This window comes from Elephas maximus, chromosome 25 (genome assembly GCF_024166365.1).
Source record: "Elephas maximus indicus isolate mEleMax1 chromosome 25, mEleMax1 primary haplotype, whole genome shotgun sequence".
NCBI classification, from domain to species: Eukaryota; Metazoa; Chordata; class Mammalia; order Proboscidea; family Elephantidae; genus Elephas; species Elephas maximus.
In genome coordinates this window covers 24,898,286-24,919,926 of record NC_064843.1, presented here as the reverse complement: position 1 = coordinate 24,919,926, position 21,641 = coordinate 24,898,286, and the positions used below count along the sequence as shown (strand labels likewise).

General features: G+C 46.3%; 1 protein-coding gene across 2 annotated transcripts; it reads left to right on the top strand.

Moving 5' to 3' along the window:
- Positions 1–2,542: 2,542 nt before the first annotated feature.
- On the top strand, positions 2,543–21,201 carry TTPAL (alpha tocopherol transfer protein like). Of its 2 annotated transcripts, XM_049868717.1 has the most exons (5): positions 2,543–2,630; positions 8,085–8,543; positions 11,956–12,149; positions 13,685–13,795; positions 16,224–21,201. In XM_049868717.1, exons 2-5 carry the CDS (start codon positions 8,099–8,101, stop codon positions 16,500–16,502), a joined length of 1,029 nt encoding a protein of 342 aa, XP_049724674.1. In that variant the 5' UTR covers positions 2,543–2,630; positions 8,085–8,098; the 3' UTR covers positions 16,503–21,201. The 2 variants fall into 2 exon arrangements, with proteins under 2 accessions (XP_049724674.1, XP_049724675.1); XM_049868718.1 differs by lacking the exon at positions 13,685–13,795.
- Positions 21,202–21,641: the final 440 nt, after the last annotated feature.

The window sequence follows — 21,641 nt, the reverse complement described above, 5'->3', positions numbered from 1 at the left end:
TTGAGGAAAGGTGTTTATCACAACTCCTAGGACATGATGGTTTGCACAGGGTTGTCCCTCACCCTTTGCCACACAAGCTGGCATTTATTAGGCAAGACCTGTGTGTCCCTCCCCCTGCTGGCAGCATCTGGGATTGCAACCTGGGCTCTGGTACTACCACTGGGTCCCAGATCCAGGTTGAGGAGGGGTGTTTATCACAACTCCTAGGACATGATGGTTTGCACAGGGTTGTCCCTCACCCTTTGCCACACAAGCTGGCATTTATTAGGCATTTACTGTTTGCCTAGCATGGGACAAAGTGTTTCCTTTTATGAACTCATTAATCAGCCTTTTGCCCTTGGGGAACTAGAGGCTTTGGGAGTTTCAATTACTTGGCCAAAGTTACATGACTGGGGTTAGGGTTGTCAAATTGTGATAGGCTGAATTATGGCCTCCCAAAGATGTCTCATCCTAATCCCTTGTTACCATGCATGGTTAAGAGGGACTCTGCAGACATGATTAAGTTAAGGAAGTCAAGGATCTTGAGATGGGGAGATTATTCTAGATTATTTGGGTCATCCCAGTGTAATCACAAGAGTCCTTATAAGAGGAAGGCAGGAGGATCAGAGTCAGCAGTAGGAGATGTGACAGTAGAAGTAAGAGGTTGGAGTGATTCAAGGAAGAAGCCATAGCCAAAGCAGGGAGGGGGCCTCTAGAATTTGAAAGAGGCAAGGAAACGGATTCTCCCTGAAAACTTCAGAGGGAAAACAGTCCTGATGACACCTCGATTTTATACTTCTGAAGCCTTCAGAGGGAATACAGCCTTGAAGACACCTCGATTTTATACTTCTGACCTCCAAACAAACAAAAAAAAAAACCCCACTTGTTGCCATCGAGTCAATTCTGACTCATTGTAACCCTATAGAACAGGGTAGAACTGCCCCATAGGGTTTCCAAGGCTGTAAATATTTATAGAAGCGGACTGCCATATCTTTCTCCCCAGGAGCGGCTGGTGGGTTCTAACCACCGACCTTTTGGTTAGCAGCTGAATGCTTAACCACTGTGGCATCAGGACTCCTTTTGACCTTCAGAACTGCAAAAGAATAAATTTATGTTGTTTTAAGCCACTAAGCTTCTGAAAATTTGTTACGGCATAGATGTAACTACACACACACACACACGACACCCAGTTAAATTTGAATTTTTGGTAAAGAATGAGCAATTTTTTTCTTTTTTCTTTTTCAGGAGAAGTATGTCCCAAATAGGGAGCCCTGGTGGCACAATGGTTAAGTGCTGGGTTGCTAACCAAAAGGTCATCAGTTCAAGCCCACCCAGTGGCTCTAAGAAAGAAAGACCTGGTGATCTGCTTCCAGTAAAGATTACAGCAAAGAAAACCCTATGGGGCAGTTCTACTCTGTCGCATGGAGTTGCTATGAGTCAAAATTAACTCGGTGGCACCCAACAACAGCACGTCCCAAATTCTGCATGAAACATACAAAAAAAAAAATTCTGTTTATCTCAAATTTAACTGGGAATTCTGCATTTTATCTGCAACCCTATATATGGTAGTGCTGAGACCAAGAGTCAGGACTCATGGCTCCCAGGCCAGGCCCACTTATGTATCTACACACACAGCTGCACACAATCTAACATCTGGCAGGAACTGCCATGTTCTTGTGGTCCTAGTATGGGTCAGTTTCCAGCTCCCTAGGACTCACTCTTGCCCTTTGGGGTAGGGAAAGGTAGAGGCGCTTCACAGTTTTTCCTTGGATATTCCACTGGGCTCTGAGTCCTCCAGATCACCAGAATTTCTCTCTAGAAATGGATGTGCCTTTAATCTGCCTGAAAGACTGACCCAGGAGATTTATCTCAAAGTTGCAGTTCGCACAAAATGTGTTGGGGGTGGAGAGGATGGGGGCTTTAACGGACTGGGAGTGGGGGCTTGGTAAAGCCTTTTTCAAGCTACCACCGTCTGGAACTTCATTAATTCCAAAGCAGGAAAGGGGCAATTATCGAATCAGGATTCTAGAGCATGAACAGTGTTACAGGTGTGGAAACTGAAGCCCAAGGAGGGATGGAGACTTGTCCAAAGTCACTCCGCTAAGGACAGGCAGACGTCCCTTAGTGTAGAATGCCCTCCTTTGGAACAGCCAATTCTGGCGGCAGCTGTGGTGGAAGTGTCCTGCAATGCTAATCCCCGGGTCTGGGTTTGAAGCTCTTTACTTCGTTGGTTGCCAGTTTCCCCCTTTCATGAAATAGGGGATTTCATAAACATGAGAAATTAGTGAGATAATAGATGGGCGTCACCAGGTACATGGTAGTACTTTTTCGGAAAATGGGAGCTTCTTTCTTCCTCTGGGCCTCAGTTTCCCCATCTATAAATCTGGCTGGACAAGCTGTGCCACGCTCCCTGCTCCTCCCAACCACCCTCTCTCCACAGCGCCGCTAGGTGGAGACAGAAGGCTGGCATTGCGGCGCGCTATCGCACATGCGCACTCCCAGGCGGGCGCCCCGCCTTCCCATTACATCACTTCCGGCGCGAGGGGCCGGGCCGGGCCAGGCCGGGAAAGGAGTGCGGGTCGGTTCTGTGCGCGCTGTCGGCCGAGGCTCCCGCTGCCGCTTGACCCGCGCTCCGCCCCGTAGCCGGGCCGGTGAGTGCCCGCGAGCCTGTCCGCGCGTCCTGAGGGCCAAGGAGAGGAATCCCCGAAAGGGAGGGATAACCGGAAGTGGGGGACCCGAGGAGCGAGAGACCCCAGGAAATGGGGACACCTGGGGAAGGGGTGACAGCCGGAAGTGGGGTCTCCCAAGGTTGTCAACGGGATGTGGGGTCTCTGACCAGTGCTTTTGGAGGGGGGAGGGAGAAAAAGAAGGGAGATGCTCCACAAAATTATAGGCTCCGGTTGAGGAAGACGTGTCAACCTGAGGTTCCCACCCCCCGGAATTCCCGGCCTTCCCCCAACAAAAGGTGCTTGCATCCCATGTTTGTGTTCACCCGTCAGTACCTTCACCAGACACTGCTGAAGCCCCGGAGATTAAACATGAAGCTCCAGGTGGTGTGTAGAGGTTGTGCGCCCAGCGTGGAGTTAGACACATCCTTGCCCTGCCTCACTGGGTGTGCACATCGCTTAGCCTCCCATCTGCCGCAGATGTTTACTGAGCACTGCTGTGTGTCAGGCCCTGGGTATCCATAGCAGTGGACGTGGCAGGCAAGTTCCCTGCATCATGGAGTTTACATTCTAGTGGACAGTTTCCTCCTCTGCAAAATGGAAACAGTAATGGTGCTTTCACCAAATATTGTGAAGATTAAAGTGCTTAGTGCAGTACTTGATACATAGTGAAATGCTCAAATACACATTAGCTCTTTTTTATCATTCTGAATCGACTCGACGGCACTGGGTGGACTATGATGTAAGCGGTCCCTGGGCGGCACAGGCAGTTTGCACTCTACTAACCTAAAGATTGGAGGTTGGAACCCCTCCAGTGGCCCTGCAGAGAAAGGTCTGGTGGTCTGCTTCCATAAAAATTACAACCAAGAAAACCGTAGGGAGCAGTTCTGTTTTCTAACACATGGGGTCTCCATGAGTGGGAATGGACTTGGGGCAGTGGGTGATGGTATAAGCTTCATAAAGGCAGAGAATTATGTTGTTCACCGCGGTGTCCTCAGCGTCTATGGACAAGGTGCCTGACACTTACAGTGGTTGATTGGTAATTATTTGATAAATGACTGGTGAAACTGACTCAGGAGTTTCATGTAAACACACAGGACATGGGGCTGCAATTTCTAAAAGAGAAATAGGAACCCAGTTCTGTGGAAAATGAGGAAATCCCTGGGAGGTAATGAGCTGCCTGGTTGGGAACCGGGATAGGAAATTCCAGACAGAGGGTATTGGAGTACATGAGATGTTCCCAGTATATGGGCCATTAGTTTGTTTTGGCTGGAATTCCCTAAACATCCACATGGGGAGAGATGGGAGATGAGGCTGGAGAGGGGCTATGAGGTGAGGCCTGTAGCCTGTGGCTGCTGCAGTCTGTCTTTCCGGTAAATGCTGGATTGGGATTACAGGCATCTGTTGCTGACTTCCTTGGAAACACAGCCTGGAGTGGGTCCTCCGAACCCATGATTGTTGTGCCTCAGCATATCTCTGCCGGTGCCAAGCTGATTAAACTCATTCAACAAGTATTTGTGGAGTGCAGAGTATGTGCCTGACACCATGTTAGGTGCTGGGTTTAAGGTGATGAGCAAGACAGACCTGGGCGTTGCCCTCAAATTGCCTGCAACTGAGTGGAGGAAGTGCTGTGCAAAGAGCAGTAGAGGCTCCTGTGTGGGAGGCATCTAGCCTGGCCTGGGGGTCAGAGAAGGCTTCTGCTTCATGCTGCCCTCATTGCTCCTGGATTATTGCAGTAGCTTCTAAATAGTGCCTGTCTTCATCCCCTTACATTCCATTCTCAAGAAAGCAGTCAGAGTGACCCTTTTAAAATGTAAATCAGATCATATCACTCTGCTCAACACCCTCAGTAGATCCCACCTCACTCAAAGTAAAAGTCTAAGTTCTTTCTTATTGGCCTACAAGCCCCTGGGCCGTAGGCGTCCCCATACCTCTCTGAATTCATCAGCTACTATTCTCTGCCTTGCTCATGTAATTCCAGCCACACTGGCCACCTTGCTTTTCCTCAAAAAAGCCAGGCATGTTCCTGCCTCAGGCTTCATACTTACTCTTCTTCCAGATATCTGCGTGGCTTGATATGCGTGGCACAAATGTCACTTTGGTGAGGCCTTCCCTGACCACCCTACTTAAAATTGCAATCTCCATCCCCAGCCACATCCAATCCATAGCACTTACCACCTTCTTATAGACCATTATTTTGCAGATAGTCTATGTCCCCCACTAGAATCTAAACTCAGTGAAGGCAAGACTTTTTTGTTTGTTCACTCCTGTATCCCCAGTACCTAGAAGAGGGCCTGGTACATAGTAAGTGCTCAGTATTTGTTGAATGAATGAATGAAGTTGAATTAAGTCTAATCAGGAACATAAGGGTGAATTGGTGTTGGGCAGGTGAAAAGGTGGAGGAAGAACATGCTAGTTGAAAGGAACAGGATGTGCACAGGACAGGAGAGCACACCTTTTGGGAAGAAGTGAAAGAAATGGGTAGGGCTGGAGGTTGCAAGGCCAGGAGTGGGGGCAGACCTCAGATGGAGAGGGAGTGACCTGGGCACTCTGGCTGCAGTGGCCTGGGGAGACCAGCTCAATGTAGTCAGGATACCAAAGCTATGTGCAGAGACTCCTGAGACAGCCCCTGCTTTCCTTATTGAGCTCAAAATGGAGGGTCACTGACAGCCTGTGGACAAGAGCTTCAGCTAGGGAGCTGGGCAGCCCTGCTGCCACCTTTTCCCTGGAATCTCTAAGGCAGCTGCTTTTGGTTTTATTTAATTTATTTTAATTAATTCAATGAATGTGTTAGTTCAGGTTCTCCAAGAAGCAGACACCAGGATGAGATCAGACATGCAAGAAACTTATTGGAGGAAATGCCTGTGGAAGGCAAAAGGGAAGGGAGCTGGAGAAGGCAGAGAGGGCCTTTAGACTAGGGTGCAGGTCGGGCTCTGGTGAAGAAAAGTTTGGGCGAGAAGAGCCTGGGACTGCAGTGCAGTTCCCAGAGAGGCTCGATCAGGCCCACAGAGCTGCCTCGAGTCTCACTCAGTGATTGGCTGGGAGCATCTGAAAAAGTGTGGCCTCCTTCTGTTAACCCAAGACAGGAACCATTCCCACAGCCAACTCTTCAGACAGGGATTGGACTGGATTGTGGGTTGGAAAATGATACTGGTGAAGAACGAGCTTCTTAGATCAAGTAGACACGTGAGACTATGTTGGCATCTCCTGTCTGGAAGGGAGATGAGAGGGTGGGGGGGGGGGCCAGAAACTGCCAGAATGGACACGAGGAGAGAGAGTGGAGGGAAGGACTGTGCTGTCTTATTAGGGGAGAGCAATTCGGAGTGTATAGCTAGGTGTATGGAAATTTTTATATGAGAGGCTGACCTGATTTGTAAACTTTCACTTAAAGCACAATAAAAAAAAAAAAAAAATGTGGCCTCAGTGCAAATGGGGTGGTGGGTCCAGAGGCAGCATCTGGGGCCACCCATCATGCTTCCCCAGCGGGAGATCTGAGCAGCGGGTTTTCATGGCCACCGCAATAAGTTACACGTGTATGTGGTAAAAAAAATTCAAACAGTACAGTAAAAAAATTCTCTTCTCCACCTTAAATGTCTAGTTGTCCAGTCCTGTTACCTAGAACTAGCTATTGGTAACAGTTTATTTTTGGTTGTGGCATTTGAGACTATACCAGCAGAATTTAAACCAAGAATTTCTCAATGTACAATTCAGTGACGCTGATAACATTCCTCAAGTTGTACAACCATTCACACCCTCCTTTTCTGAATTGTTCTTCCCCCATTGACATAAAATTACTCCACTTTAAGTTTCCTATCTAATCTTTTTAGTTGCTGTTGTCAATTTGATTCCATATAGATAGTTCTTAAAAGGACACAGCGCTCTAGGCAGGCATTCTTTACTAATTAACCTAAACTAACAATTTTTTGTTTGTTTGTTTTTTGGTTTATGGAAAACTTTGGGGAATATTTTTGGTTTCAGGTTTAAAGATTATATCAGAGTGATAGTAATTTTTTTTTGTTTGTTTTTTGGTTTATGGAAAACTTTGGGGAATATTTTTGGTTTCAGGTTTAAAGATTATATCAGAGTGATAGTTTTGGGGGTTCATCCAGCCTTCATGGCTCCAGAAAGCTGGATTCCATGAGAATTTGAAATTCCGTTCTACATTTTCCCCGTTTTGATGGGGACTCTTCTGTAGAATTTTTTATCAAAATGTTCAGTAATGGTAGCTGGGCACCATCAGTTCTTCTGGTCTCAGGGAGGCAGTTAGCCACCGTCTGTCTCCCCCTCCTGTTCCTGATTCTCCTTCGTCCTCTGTTGCTCCAGGCGAATAGACACCAATTGTTGTACCTTGGAGTAAGAGTTTCTTGTATCTTCTTTCAGAACTCTTCTGTGCACTCACAAGTCCATTTATGTATATATTGAAAAAACAAACACTATTGGTAGTTGGAAACCCTGGTGGCATAGTGGTTAAGTGCTACGGCTGCTAACCGAAGGGTCGGCAGTTCAAATCCACCAGGCGCTCCTTGGAAACTCTGTGGGACAGTTCCACTCTGTCCTATAGGGTCGCTATGAGTCGGAATCAACTTGATGGCACTGGGGACTGGGGTGGATTGGTAGTTGCATAACATGATGAATACAGTTAGTGTCACTGACTTATACGTAGAAAAAAATTGAAATGGCAGTTGTTTTTTTGTATATATATTTACCACAATAAAAAATAAACCATGCAATTATGCACACCGTTCTGCAACCTGCTTTCCTTTTCCTTAACATGTCAGTCCATAAAGACTGCCTAATTCCTTTTTCATGACTGAATAGTATTCCATTCATATACCATATTATTTGACCAGTCTCCTACTGATGTGCAGTTGTTTCCAATCTTGTGCCATTATAATCATACTGTAATAATCAGTCTTATTCATATATTTTACACATACATACAAGTATATGCCCTAGAAATGGAATTGATGGGTCAAAGGGTATATGGTATTGGACTAGATATGACAAACTGTCCTCCACAGAGACTGTCTCAATTCCTATTCCTACCAATAGCAGGCATATCAGAGTGCCTGTTTCTGTGTTATGTGTGCCAACCTGAATCTCAAAGTTGTTTTAGTTCACGTTTATTTAATTACAGGTAAGGTTGAGCACCTATTCATACATTTATAAGCAAGACAGTGGTTTTTAATGAGGAGGATGTATATTCTGCTGTAGCTGCCTGGGTGCCTGCATGGAGATTCTAACCTCAGTCCGTCTGAGATTGGCCCTGGGTGTATGGTTCTGGTCTAGTTCGTTCCCCAGGCTAAGAACCACACTGCGCTGAGCTTAGTTAGTTTGACAAAAATGTTCCTCTCCCTCTGTGTCTTTCAAACCCTGGGTGGGTTTAAAATGAGCAGCACTGGGCTTTATTAACTTCGCTTGGGGCTTCTGTGTTGGCAGAATCCTAGTAGCTAATGTCAGAAGAAAGTGACTCTCTGAGAACCAGCCCCTCTGTGGCCTTGCTTTCTGAAAATGAGCTGCTGCCAGCCCCCGAGCCTCTTGGCTATGTGTGCTCGCTGACAGAAGAACTGGTCACCAAAGCCAAGGAGGAGCTGCAGGAGAAGCCAGAATGGAGACTTCGGGATGTCCAGGCCCTTCGTGACATGGTACGGAAGGAGTACCCAAACCTGAGCACCTCACTCGACGATGCCTTCCTGCTGCGCTTCCTCAGAGCTCGCAAGTTTGATTACGACCGGGCCCTGCAGCTCCTGGTCAACTACCACAGCTGCAGGAGAAGCTGGCCCGAAGTCTTCAATAACCTGAAGCCCTCGGCCTTAAAAGATGTCCTAGCTTCTGGATTCCTCACCGTGCTGCCCCACACAGACCCCAGGGGCTGCCATATCCTCTGCATCCGCCCAGGTATTTTCCACACTGTTGTGGGGCATGTGTGTACACTCTCATTTGGGTTGTGTATTAGTCCCCTACGGCTGCCTTAACAAAGCATCATAAACTGGGTGGTGTAAAAGAACAGAAATTGGTTCTCTCACACTTCTGGAGGCCAGAAGTCTGAAACCAAGTTGTTGGCAAGGTTGATTTTTTCCGGAGGGTCCTGAGGGAGAATCTGTTCCATGCCTCTTTTCTAGCTGCCAGTGGCTTCCCGCAGTCCTTGGCGTTCCTTAGCTTATGGATGTATCACTCCAACCTCTGCCTCTGTTGTTGCATGGCTTTCTTCCCTGTGTCTCTCTGGCTATGTCTCTTTCCTACTTATGAGGATACCAGTCATATTGGATTAGGGCCCTCCCTCCCCACCCATTAGGTTAATGAATTAATTATATTTGCAAAGACCCTATTTCCAAACAAGGTTGCATTCACAAGTAACAGGCATTAGGACTTCAACATATCTTTTTTGGGGAACACAAATCAACCCATATCAGAATGTGTGTCCAGCATCCTGTCTTGCATTGCTATCCCCTCACCACCTCATTTTAGTCAAGGCTCCTTTGACTGCAAATGACAAAAACCTACTCAAACCGCTTAAGAAAAAAGGCAGGCTATAGTCTAAGGAGACAGAGCTACCTCACAGACCAGAGAGCTGAAAGTGCAGCAGATCCCACTAGGCCCTAAAACTAGGACCCAGAATGTCCTCAGGAGTGAAGAGGGCCACGCCTCTGTCTGTCAGTCTGTATGTCTCTCTAGGCCGCACATTTCTGCTGCCCTTTCTAGATCTTCACACCTCTCTCTCTGCAGACTGGCTTTTGCTGCATCTGTGCACATGGCCGAATCTGCCCCTACTCAGCCTCCAGGCTTACCTGGCCAGCCAACTAAGTTCCCTCAGTCCAAGCTCCAGATTCTAGAAGAGAATCCGCAGGGCTGAAGAATCTCCCCCTGGACATAGGGTACAAGTGTGGCTGCCAGAACCCCCTGGACCTCTCCTTTGTGAGCAGGTTGGGGTACAGATCTCAGTGAAAGGGGGTGTGGGCTGGGCAGACGCCTGAAAAGGTGTCTGCTATGTGCTGCCTCCAACCTTTCCTTCCTTTCCTCCACTTTGTTAAGCCCCTGAAAGGATCCACTTTAGATTCACTTCTTGATCTTAGTAACCAGTATACCTTACATTTCTTTGGCATGGCAGTTGTCAGTTGGGGGCTGCTCCCTGCCCCCTCCCCGTCACAGGGCATTTAGAAATGTGTGGGAACATGGATTGGTTGACACAATGACTGGGGGTGCTAGAACTTGAGCCATCTGATTCGTATTCCTATTCTCTTCCATGACAGCAAGTTCATTATACACTCAGGAGTGTCCACCACTCCACCCCCAGCTGCAACAGTGTCCATCAGACCAGAGTGGAGAAAATACGTGGAAGTAAGAGTACATAGTTCTTCCCGAGTTAGCCAGAAAACGTGGACATGCTGGCAGCCCTCTTGTGCTCATGCATACAAACTCTTCTTGAGGGGAAGTCTGATGGGGAGTGGCAGTCTTCCTGCACCTCCCTCTGTCTTTAAGCCATCTGTCACTGTTCCCTTTAGTCATCTACCAAACCCTCTTTGGAGATGAAGTCATTCCCTTGAGCCTTTACTATGCACCAGGCACAGTGTTAACTGCCTTACCTGCTGTTCTAGGCACTTTCTATTTAGGGGTGTTCCTTTTAAAATAAGCAGTGCATTGGAAATTTCAGGGCACCAAAAGTCCTAGAAGCTAGTCAACAGACTTTTATGCTGCTCTTCTGTACTCAACTCAGAAGAATGTTACAAAACAGATCTTACCACACTGGTTTCAGCTCTTTGCTTGTGTGGTTTCAACCCTTTGGTCCTGAGATGAAATTTTTCCATAGGTCCGAAGCAGAGACCTGGATCCCTCCCCAACAACCCAACTCTTTAGGAGGAGGCGTGCCTTCACAGAGAGCTTTGTTCTCAGCTGGGCATCGGCTTCACCTCCTGATAACCTCTTCTGGGACATATGTGATTGGAAAGGATGATGTCCAGCTATTTAATCAGCAGCAACATTAAACAGCAAGCTGGCACAATGTGCAGACAAAGATTTTTCCTAGGAATTTTGCACGTATCACGTGTTCCATTGGTGTCAATCATGTGAGGTTTCATCTTTCTAAAAGATAGATCTGTACACAGATTTTAGTGAGATTTTCTTCAGAATGCTGCTTAATAGTCAAAAGTTGATATTTTCATCTTTTTCCCAAAGAGAAAAAAAATCATTAAGTATATTAGAGGAATATATTAAAGGAGCTTCCAGCCTCAAAAGAGGAATTTGACGAGGGATCTCCTGAACATAAGCGTTAAGCTCCACCTTCACAACATCTCCTGACGGCGGTGTATGAGTCAGGACTTGGTCTTTGGGTGGCAGACAACAGAAGCCGATGCAGACCGGCTGGAACAAAAAAGGGAACGCATTTGCTCAGCTAACCAAAGCGTAGGCACAGCTGTTTTGGGGGGCTGACCATGGCATTGGAAAGATGTCTCCATCTCTGCAGTCTTCAGCATGAGCTTTGTTCCTGGGCCAGCTCTTGCCTCATGGGGCCCCTGCATCTCAGGCTCACAACCTCAACACTGCAAATGCGAAGAGAGAGATTATCTTTCCAAAGGCCTAAGGTCTCAACATTGAGTCTCATTGGCTCTGCTTGACCTGGTCAGGAGGATGCAGCCCCCAGGATGGCCCAGCCAGGTCACTTGCCCACCTCTGGCACCAGAAGTCAAGTCAGTTCTGCCCAAACTGCATGACTAGGGTGGGGAGAGGGTAATCCCCAAGAAAATCAGGATGGTGTTATGAGAATAAGGGGAATTATTGGATGGCAGAAAGCACAGATGTCTGCTAAACCAAAAAAAAAAAAACAAACCCAGTGCCATCAAGTCGATTCCGACTCATAGCGACCCTATAGGACTGAGTAGAACTGCTCCATAGAGTTTCCAAAGAGCGCCTGGTGGATTTGAACGGCCAACCCTCTGGTTAGCAGCTGTAGCACTTAACCACTACACCACCAGGGTTTCTAGATGTCTGCTAAGGTAGATAATATTATGCCATTCTACTTATGGGATAATGGAGGCTCAGAGCAACTAACTTGCCCAAGATCACACAGCTAATAAGATTAAGATCCAGGTATATCTCACTTCAGAGCTAATACTTTTAACCTCAACACTCGATTGCTTTCCCATTTCATAAGCTGCTGCTGTGTCTCATCACTAACCTGTGTAGAATCTAGCAATTAAAATCTCTTTCTTTTCCAGTTTAAACAACCGTTTTAGAAAGGAGATAAATTTTAGCCTGTCTGATTACTTGTTTGTATTCATTTCCGTAACATACTGTCCATCTCTTATGACTGTAGACAGATGGATCCCGAGCAGTTATCCAATTACTGAGAACATCCGAGCCATATACTTGACATTAGAAAAGCTCATTCAGTCTGAAGAAACCCAGGTGAATGGAATTGTAATCCTTGCTGACTACAAAGGAGTGAGCTTATCAAAGGCATCTCATTTCGGCCCTTTTATAGCCAAAAAGGTGATTGGCATCCTCCAGGTATGGTCTGTATCTGTCGTGTGTCTGTTCCAGGGTGGTGTGGGCTTTCTTAGGGCCCCATCCATTTACCACAGATGGGACATGCAAACCCTACTTTCTACTCCTACAATCAGAAAAATACATGAGCATTCTGGGAAAAACTTTAAGAAATTCTGTTTACTACTCAGTCTCCTCAGGGTCTCCAGCATTTTCCGAGTGCCTTCAATCCGGGCAGGTTGTCGTTAGGGCAGGAGTCAAAAAAGCAGGGAAATGCTCTCTGCATTTTATATTATTTTTTTATCCAGAAGGCAGAGGAATTCTCCTAACAAAGGAAACTCAGGGATTGTGCTGCCCCCGGTGGAGCCTCTCAGGTTGTCTATGGTCTATGGGACCTGTGGGCGTGGAGCACAGTTGGACTGGGTTTTGGCCAGGTGCTTTCACATGTCATGTTCTGTGTTTCAGAACACAAGCCAGTGAGAGCCTTAACATTCTCTCATTCAAACAAAAGTTCTTTGTCTGCAGTGCCTGATGGTTTACCAAGTGCATTTGCAGTCATTACAATCCATTCAGTTCTTCAAGTAATCCTCTGAGAGAGACAGGGCAAGAATGCTTTTCCTTCTTGATAAATGGGGAAACTGAAACCTCCAGAGCATGTAACTTGGTCAAAGCCACACGGCTACAAGGGACTAGAGCCTGATTTTTATTCCTTGTTCATTCTGACCTGCCACCTGGGGCATGGCTCTTGTTAACTATGAGCACCAGTAACACTAGAGTTCTTAGTTGAGTCCCACAAATGTGTTTGAGCCCCTACTGTGTACCAGGCTCATTATTTAGGCACACAAATGTCATATTTAGTCATTATTATAAATCTGAATTCTGCCTTTAGCCAGTACTCTGGCTTCCCTTGGCTTCCACCCTTCTTTTGATGCCCCCTGCTAAGTACCGTGTAGATAATGAGTTTGGATTAGTGTTTTCCTAGTGTTCTGTAAAATGATAACATGATCTGGAGGGAAAGTTCTGGAAAAAACTAAGGGCTAAATAAGTTTGGGAAATGTGGCCTGGTATATCCTCCTGTTGTGAATTTCATAGTAAATATTTGCATGTGGAAGGCTCTGAACAGTCCTGCAGTTAAGGAAACTCATTTGACTCTTTAGTCTACTGTTTCTCAAATTCATTTACCCACCCTGGAACCCTGTCAGCATCACACACAATAGCACCCTGAGAAATGTGCCTCGGGCAGCTCTGATCCAGAAGGTCTGAAGTTTGCTGGATCCATCCACACTCAGACCGGTTTTTGCCTCAAGAGGAGCAGCTCTGCCCTTGTTTGCCCAACTCTCTTTAAACCAGCTCTGGGTCCTGGGAGATTCTTTCCCTGAGGTGTGTCTTCCTATTTAGGCCCCACTTGGGCTGTCTTTGGGGAGGCCATGAGAATCAGACCAGATTAGTACAGGGGCTGAACATGAAGATGTCAATGGGGGAGGCAGGCTGTGGAATCGAATGGACAGGTGTCAGATACCCCAGGTGATCTAACATCCCTTTCCCTTTCCCCCCCACAGGATGGTTTCCCCATTCGGATAAAAGCGGTTCATGTAGTAAATGAACCCCGAATATTTAAAGGCATTTTTGCCATCATAAAACCATTTCTGAAGGAGAAAATAGCAAACAGAGTAAGTGATGATTCTGTTGACCACAAATACTTTAAATTTTTTTTTTTTTTTGCTCCCTTCATTTATTTATGACATCTTAGTACTTAAACCCAAAAACACCAAACCCATTGCCGTTGAGTCGATGGCAACTCATAGTGACCCTATAGGACAGAATAGAACTGCCCCATAGAGTTTACAAGGAGCGCCTGATGGGTTTGAACTGCCGACCTTTTGGTTAGCAGCCGTAGCACTTAACAACTACGCCACCGGGGTTTCCTCTTAGTACTTACCTTAGTTTGTTCTTTTTGCTCCGGGAATACTAATTCGCTAAATGATCCCTGCTCTGCAATCGTTTAGACATCTTGGATCCCGGCTTGGGCATCGCGAGCCAACAGTCTATTTTGTAAGTAAGAGGACGTGGAAAGGGGAAGAGAGGAGGGGAGGCACTGGGCAGAGAGAGAAAAAGAGTTACGGTGATTTCTCCTGTGACACCTTGGAGCTTAATACCACTGTTTTCTCACAATGTAAAGCCTGTGGAGCAATTCACTTAAAAGATGTGTGACTTTTTAATTTAACTCTTATTTAAGAAAAGATAGATGACGCTTTAAAAGATGGTCTTCCTCTCTGACCCAGAACAGCCACTTTCTTTTAACCTTTCCCAGCAGAGCTGATTAAAATGTAGTGGATGGTATTTTTCTCTTTCTTCCTTAGGCCTAAGAATACTGTGGTCACTCCGAAGACTAGGTCCTGAATTTTACACTGTTTCAAAGAGGAAGTGCATAGAGCGGGGGAGGGAACGAAAAGTATAATGGTTCTCAGATGTGACTCTGACATCTCCGGGTAGCTTGTCAAAAATCCAGATCCCAGGCCCTTCTCCTGAGGATTCTGACTGATCAACTCGGAGTGGGGCCCAGGAATCTGTGTTTTTCAAACCTCCTCGGGTGATTCTGATGCACAGCTAGGTTTGCGAACCACTCATTCCATGGCTTCCCTGCCTGAATTTAAACTCACATTAGTTCTTGGAGATCCTGTTTGGAACCTGCTTTTCCCAAAGCAGCCTTTGGACCAGGTTTTTACATCTGTGGAATGCCCTTATTTGTGGCCCGTGATGTTGTTGATTTGTTCTTTTGTATGTTCATTCATTTATTTAAACATATTTATCCATCGACTACTATGTGCAGTCATGTTCTAGCTGAGGAAAATAGGTAAGAATCCCTGCCTCCAGGAAGCTTACCTTCTGGAGGGAGAGACAGACAATGGATATGTTATCTAGTAAGGTCGTTGCCAGGTGCTGTCAAGTTGATTTCGACTCAAAGTGACCCCATGTGCAGGGTAGAACTGTCCCATAGGCTTTTCTAGGCTGTAATCTTTACAGAAGAAGATCACCAGGTCTTTTTCCCTCAGAGTGGCTGGGTGGGTTTGAACCCCCAGCCTTTCAGTTAGCAGCCAAGTGCTTAACTCTTGTGCACCAGCTCCTTAGAATGTGGTAAGTTTTATGGAGAAAAATAAAGCAGAGAAAGGGGATAGTGAGTGCAGGAGGTCGGAAAGGGGTTGCAATATTCAGTAAGTGGGAAGAAATGGTGTCACTGAGAAGTTGGGATTTGAGCCACGACTTGAAAGAGGTCAGGGAGTGAGCCATACAGATAAGCCGAGGGGCCAGCAACTACATAGACCCTGAGGGGGAGCATGCCTGGCATGTTGGAGGCACAACTAGGAGACAGGTGTGGCTGGAGCAGAGAGAGCGGAGGGGAGACTTGTAGGAAGGGAGCTGTAACAGGGGCCAGACTGGGAAGGGCCTGTGGGCCATTGTCTGTACTTGGTTTTTACTCCATTTGAGTTGGGAGCACTGGAAGGTTGTAAAGAGAGGAGGGGTGGGACCTGACTTACATTGTAAAAGAGATTGTGGTGGGAGAGAGTGGGAGCAGGGATACCAGGTAGGAGGCTATTGTGACTCAGGTGAGAGTTGATGGTGGCATGGATTAGGGTGGTAGTAAAGTGGTTGGATTCTGGATATATTTCAGAGTTCCAGCCAACAGGACGCAGGGTATAAAGAAAAGAGGATACTGCATGCTTTTTAAGGAGCACTGGTGGCACAATGGTTAAGTGCTCAGGTGCTAACCAAAAGATTGGTGGTTCAAACCCACCAGTGGCTCTGCAGCAGAAAAGACCTGGTGATCTTCTCCTATGAAGATTATAGCCTTGGAAACTCTATAGGGCAGTTCTGTTATATCTTATGGGTTCACTATGAATCAGAATCAACACGACGGTACATACTACCACCACCACCACAAGCTTTTTAGGCTGAGGAACTAGAAAGAAGGGTGGGGTTGCTACTAACTGTTCCTTTACTCATTCAGCAGATGATAATTTGAGCATCTACCATGAAGTAGATTACTGTACTACTGATTAACCGAAGGATGTCTATATTTTCATTCCATTCCCCTCCTAGTTCTTCCTCCATGGGTCTGACCTGAACTCACTCCACACAAACCTTCCAAGAAGCATTCTCCCCAAGGAGTATGGGGGCACAGCCGGAGAGCTGGACATCACGGCCTGGAATGAGGTGCTGCTGGCCTCAGAGGAGGTCTTTGTGAGAGAGTTCTGCCAGCCTGTCCCTGCCTGTGACAGCATCCTGGGTGAAGCGCTGCTGCCCGAGGGGCTGACCTCAGATGCACAGTGTGATGACTCCATGCGGGCTATGAAATCACAGCTGTACTCCTGCTACTAGCCAGGAGGCCAGGTGGCTCAGCCCTCTGTGTGTGTCGCCATCATTAGGTCCTTTCCTTTTTCCTTTGGAGAGGCACAAGGAGAACTTAAGGTGCCATGGATTCAGTCTTGTTCCTTGTAATTAAACTGCAGCCCTATTGAGCTTTGGGGGCAAGCCATGGGGTGAGCCCTTGGTTACTTGAATTACTCCATGGAAGACCTGGAAAATGTCAACAGGGATTCCCAAGTGTGCAACCATTAATCTGGAAGCTGTGTCTGATTTTTATGCATCTTGAAGCAGGAAAAATCAGGACCAAAGTCACTTCGATCCCACTTTGCAGGAGAAAACCACCTGATTTGGTGGTCAGCGCACTTCCAGGAAGCAGTTTGGCCGAACCTTTCACTCTGTGTGAGATGGGAGCGCTGGATGTTAGGTGCAGTCGAGGATTTCAATTCATAGTGACCCCATGTGACAGAGTAGGACTGCCCCGTAGGGTTTTCTAGGCTGTGTTGTAATCTTTATGAAAGCAGATCGCCAGGTGTTTCTCCTGTGGAAAGGTGGCCACACATGAGACTTTGGGAGTTTGTGCCTCTCACGTGAGCTCTAACTGTAGCCTTCTGTTGCTCATCAGGAAGCTTCAGGTGTGAGGTCCAGGCCCCAGTTACCTTCACTGGGTTTGGAAAGCACCTTAAGTGTATCATGCAAGCTTGAGGACATAAGCAGCACTTCCTGATCAAATTCAGGAGCCAGAGACTTTAAAGCACCTTTGGGATTCACGGCTTGAATCTTGCAATAGAAACTTCAGTTTTCCCAAACCCGTAAAGCCTTAGCCCTGGTTACCAATAGAACCATGCGGGTTCCTGGAAGTATATGATTTTACTCAACCTAAAATACTGGATTCCAGGCCAGTGTAGCTAAAAGAATTCTGGCCTAGGAATTAGAGACCAGTGCTTCAGCCATAGATGTGTGACCTTGGATCTCTCTGGGCCTCTTGCGCCTCAGCTTTTCCGTCTGTAAGATGAGGCAGGATAAAGTGATGTCTAGGGCCCTTTTGGCTGCTGAGGTGCTGGGATTTGGTATAGTTATTGAATAATGTTTGACATTGGTTTTCTGCCTAGAAAGTGACTCTCTAGATACAAGTAGCTGGCTTCCATTTTCTTTGTCACACAGGGGCCTTTCCAAGAGGGATGTGTCACCATTTGGCCCTGCCCTTACAGAAACTAGTATATATCCTGGGACTCAGTGACACCAACTTCCCTTTTGTAGTGATGGTTAAACTTTAAAGGATGACTTTTGTGAAGGCTTAAGAGGGCAGGTGAGATGACCAGGATCCTGTATGGATGCCTTCCATCTCTGACACTGTGGTGGTATATCGTAAGCCTGGCAACAGTGAATGGTTACATTACTTGGTATTCTTAAATGTTGGTTTCTGGAAATGAATGTGAGGGCAGGTTATAGCTGGGCCACTTCTGGGGCCCCCGCCCTTCCAAATTCACTTGGGTTTCTCTCTCAGGTGTGGATAGGCAGACTTCAGTCGGTCCAGCAAGCCTGAGTGTTAGCTGTTTGAGCACTTTAGACCTCTCCTATCAAGCATTTAGCTTCAGCCCATGCATCAAATTAGGTAGTTCTTCTGATGGCTTGGAAACCCTGGTGGCGTAGTGATTAAGAGCTATGGCTGCTAACCAGAAAAGGTCAGCAGTTCGAATCCACCAGGCAATCCTTGGAAACTCCATGGGGCAGTTCTACTCTCGCTATGAGTCGGAGTCGACGGCAACAGGTTTGGTTTGGTGTTTAGTTTTTCCAATGGCTTTGACCCGTCTTCATATTCATTCTATGTATATTATGGTGTTAACATAGTGACAAGTATTGTGTGTTGTGTACCTTCTCCATGTATTTATTAGACTAAGTAGGCAAGGCAGACAGCTCAATGAGGAAGAGAACAGTACTCTGAAATTCAAAGGCCTGTTGTTACTAAGCTGTTCATCTTTATAGCATTTGTAAAAATGCCTGGAGAAGTTGGTGGTGGAAATTTACTTACCTCATTAGTGCCAATTCTAGGGGAAGCTTTTTTCACCATGGATACTAGCCCTGGATCCTCTAGGGACCTGACTGAGCTGGAAGTACCAAAATGCACAGCCCTGGCTGCTTCTAATTCCATCTGATGATGATTGCTGGCACTGCTGGGAAGGCCTAAATGGGGCACAAGTGGGATGGTGAAGGCAGAGGGTTCAGAACCCAAATGTCTGGAAAGTTGGCTTCCTTAGGTCCCCCAAAAGAGAAGGGAAAAACCTAAAGAGAGAAATGAATCACATACACCTCCCCCCACCCACCACCACCCCAAGTTTCGGAGGTTTAAATTCTCCCGTTGAGTTCCTGGCCAGTTGCCTTTGTGTCTGTGACTTAACAAAGGGATGGCCAAGCTCACCTAGGGAAATACATGAGCATCAGGAAATTTGCTGCCTGTTTCCCAGGCCTTTCCAGTTCAACCAAGGAGGAGCTGTTTCATCAGCTGAGTCAGGTCTGAGGTTTGCCTGCTTCCTGGAGCCACTGTGCTTTGTATCAGCTCCAAAGAGAGATCAAGTGGTTTCGGCACCTCAGGAGGTTTGAAGCAGGTTGCTGAACCAGGACCTCCCTGGCTGAAAATCAAGGCAGGCTCCATGTGGTGTTTGTATAAGTTGCCCCTGCATGGTGTGAAATGACGGACAGAAGCACGCAGAGCCTTATTCAGCAGTGGGGAGAGCCTTGGCTGCCTGGGCAGCCTAAGCAAACAGCAAATATCAGAACAGAACTGGGAGTGTCTTCCTTCTGGGAGAAGTTCTGACCCATTTTACAAATGCCTGGAAATTAGCATGTCCCTAAATCCAAGGCACTGTGGTACTGGGAAAAGGGAAGTCATTCCTTAGGAGACCTGAGTTCCACCTTTACCTTGCTATGTGACCTTGGGTGATCTACACCGAGCTTGAAACCCTGATCCCAGCTTTACTGCCACAGGGACACTGTTCTCTTTTTAGGGGTTCCTCCTCCCCATCTGGATTATATTTAGGAAATCTAGATCTGAATGAACTGGCACCTAAAGCTTCCAAATGAGTCTGTAAACTTAGGTAATAAGGGCATTTTCTTCCTCCTCTTCTCCTGTGCCACGACACAGAATTCAAGAAGTGTGCCTCTTACTGGATTCCTAGTCTACCTTCATGTGGAGAGGCTGGAAGACATTTTTAGCAACAGCCCAAAGTACGAACCCTAGCGTCACATCTTTATCTGCTCCTGGCTAAGGTGGCTTTGGAGCCCTGGGGCGCAGTGGTTAAAAGCTACGACTGCCAACCCAAAGGTTGATAGTTCGAATCCACCAGCCACTTCTTGGAAGCTCTATAGGGCAGTTCTGTAGGGTCGCTGTGAGTCAGAATCCACTTGATGGCAATGTTTTTTTTTTTAAGGTACCTTTTTTTTTTTTTTTTAGATCTCTCATTCCTCATCCTGCTTTCACATGGACTCCCTTATTCTTAGAGGTTTATAAACACTTCAGGTTATAAGAAACCATGTTTTTGCCAGAAGGAGAGCCAGGGTGATAAGGTATCTTTTTGGAAATCCTGAGAGACAGTGAGCTTTTCAGAATTCTGAGGTGGGCAGTTTCATCAAATGCGAATTCTCCAATCATGGGATTACTTTTTCATTTGGGTCAGCAAAAGCTATAGTACTGTTGCGGCACTGTCATAATCTCTCACTTTAAAAAGCTTCCAGCTTTTAAGGTTTTCCTTTGAAACCTTTCTTCTAGGGAGTAAAATGTCAGCTAAGCTAATGTACAAGTGTGGCTGCCCTGTGGCCACACGAGGTGTGGAGACGCCAAACAGAACCAAGTCTAAAGTTCAGGAAAGATGTCAGCTCCAGGAATACCTCTCAGTGTTGAGGTCGTTAATTTTGTAAACCTCAAGTTCGTTCCTGATCCGACTCAGAAAAACAAGCTTGCTTCAACTGTCAGAAGCAAATCACTACTTGGTTTTGGTTCAAACTCATTATCAGTCAGCTATTCCTCCTTGATAGGCGCTTGCTCCATGGAAAACCCCAGTGTGATTTGTGGGTGGGGATGATAGCGGGAAGTTCACTATTTTTCAATTAACTTTAAAAGAAAAATAGCTCACTGGGCACTGTATTTGGTCAGGCAGTAAAGGTCTTACCAGTGAAATACTTGAAACTTCTCTGTGGCCAAGAGCCTCTGATACCACTCTGATAGGGTGGGAAGTGGGACACCATTTCAAATCCTGGTCACATTCCTTGCTTCAAACTGAAATTCAGTTTGGCTTTGAGGGTAGGGACACACGGTGGTGGACTCGTTTACTTCAGTGTTTATTTTGACCAAAAGTTTATTTTTCTAGTGTATTTTCTAAGTCGAAGTGGTGAAAACATGTAATTTTATTATGCATGATTGGGTCTTAATAAAAATCCCTGTAAGGTTGAGTGTGTGTGGAGTTCTTTGGGTAAAGGTTCTGAGGTTTATTATTCATGGTTCATGATGGTCCTGGTAGAGCCTCCTGGGTGAGGCAGGGCCAGGCACTGGGACAGCAGTCTATAGATGTTGGGCTGGCTGCCTTGGACGGTCATGTGCAATTAGAAGAGATCAATGTGCAGACAGGAGAATGGAGCCAGCTGTACAGAGTGGTAGAGACAAGATACACAAGTTTTTCAGTTCACAAGGCCTAGTTGTATTTTTCACACTGTTCTTGAATCCTTCCAATAATAATAGCTAACAATTCCTGCGTTCTTATGTGGGCTGAGCATCAATCATGCAAAGATTAAATTATCATTTAATCTTCAAACACCTGTAATGTAGTATTATTGCCCCTGTGAGGAAAATGAGGTACAGAACAGTTAAGTAGCTTACTTGAGGACACATAGTTAACAAGTAGTAGAGTTGGGATTCAAAGTCTGACTAGAGCTCACTATTTCTCCCTGATGGTTGGAGTTAAGTTGCATAGGTCTCGTTTTTGTAGTCAGGTAGCTCTCAGATAGAACACAGAAAGAAGGCAGAAATTTTTTATAGAGTAAGAAAGTGATGTCTGAAAATTGGCTTGTTTTCTGGCTTTTGGAAGATATAGAACAGTAGTTCTTAACCTGAGACCCAAGTTGTAACTGAACACTTTATTCCAGAAGCACCTGTAAGCAAAC

Bases quoted from the DNA above. Each gene is read 5' to 3' on its own strand.
- TTPAL (XM_049868717.1), top strand. From the start codon at position 8,099: ATGTCAGAAGAAAGTGACTCTCTGAGAACCAGCCCCTCTGTGGCCTTG. The intron at 8,544-11,955 runs GTATTTTCCACA...TTATGACTGTAG, and splicing joins TATCCTCTGCATCCGCCCAG to ACAGATGGATCCCGAGCAGT. The intron at 12,150-13,684 runs GTATGGTCTGTA...TCCCCCCCACAG, and splicing joins AGGTGATTGGCATCCTCCAG to GATGGTTTCCCCATTCGGAT.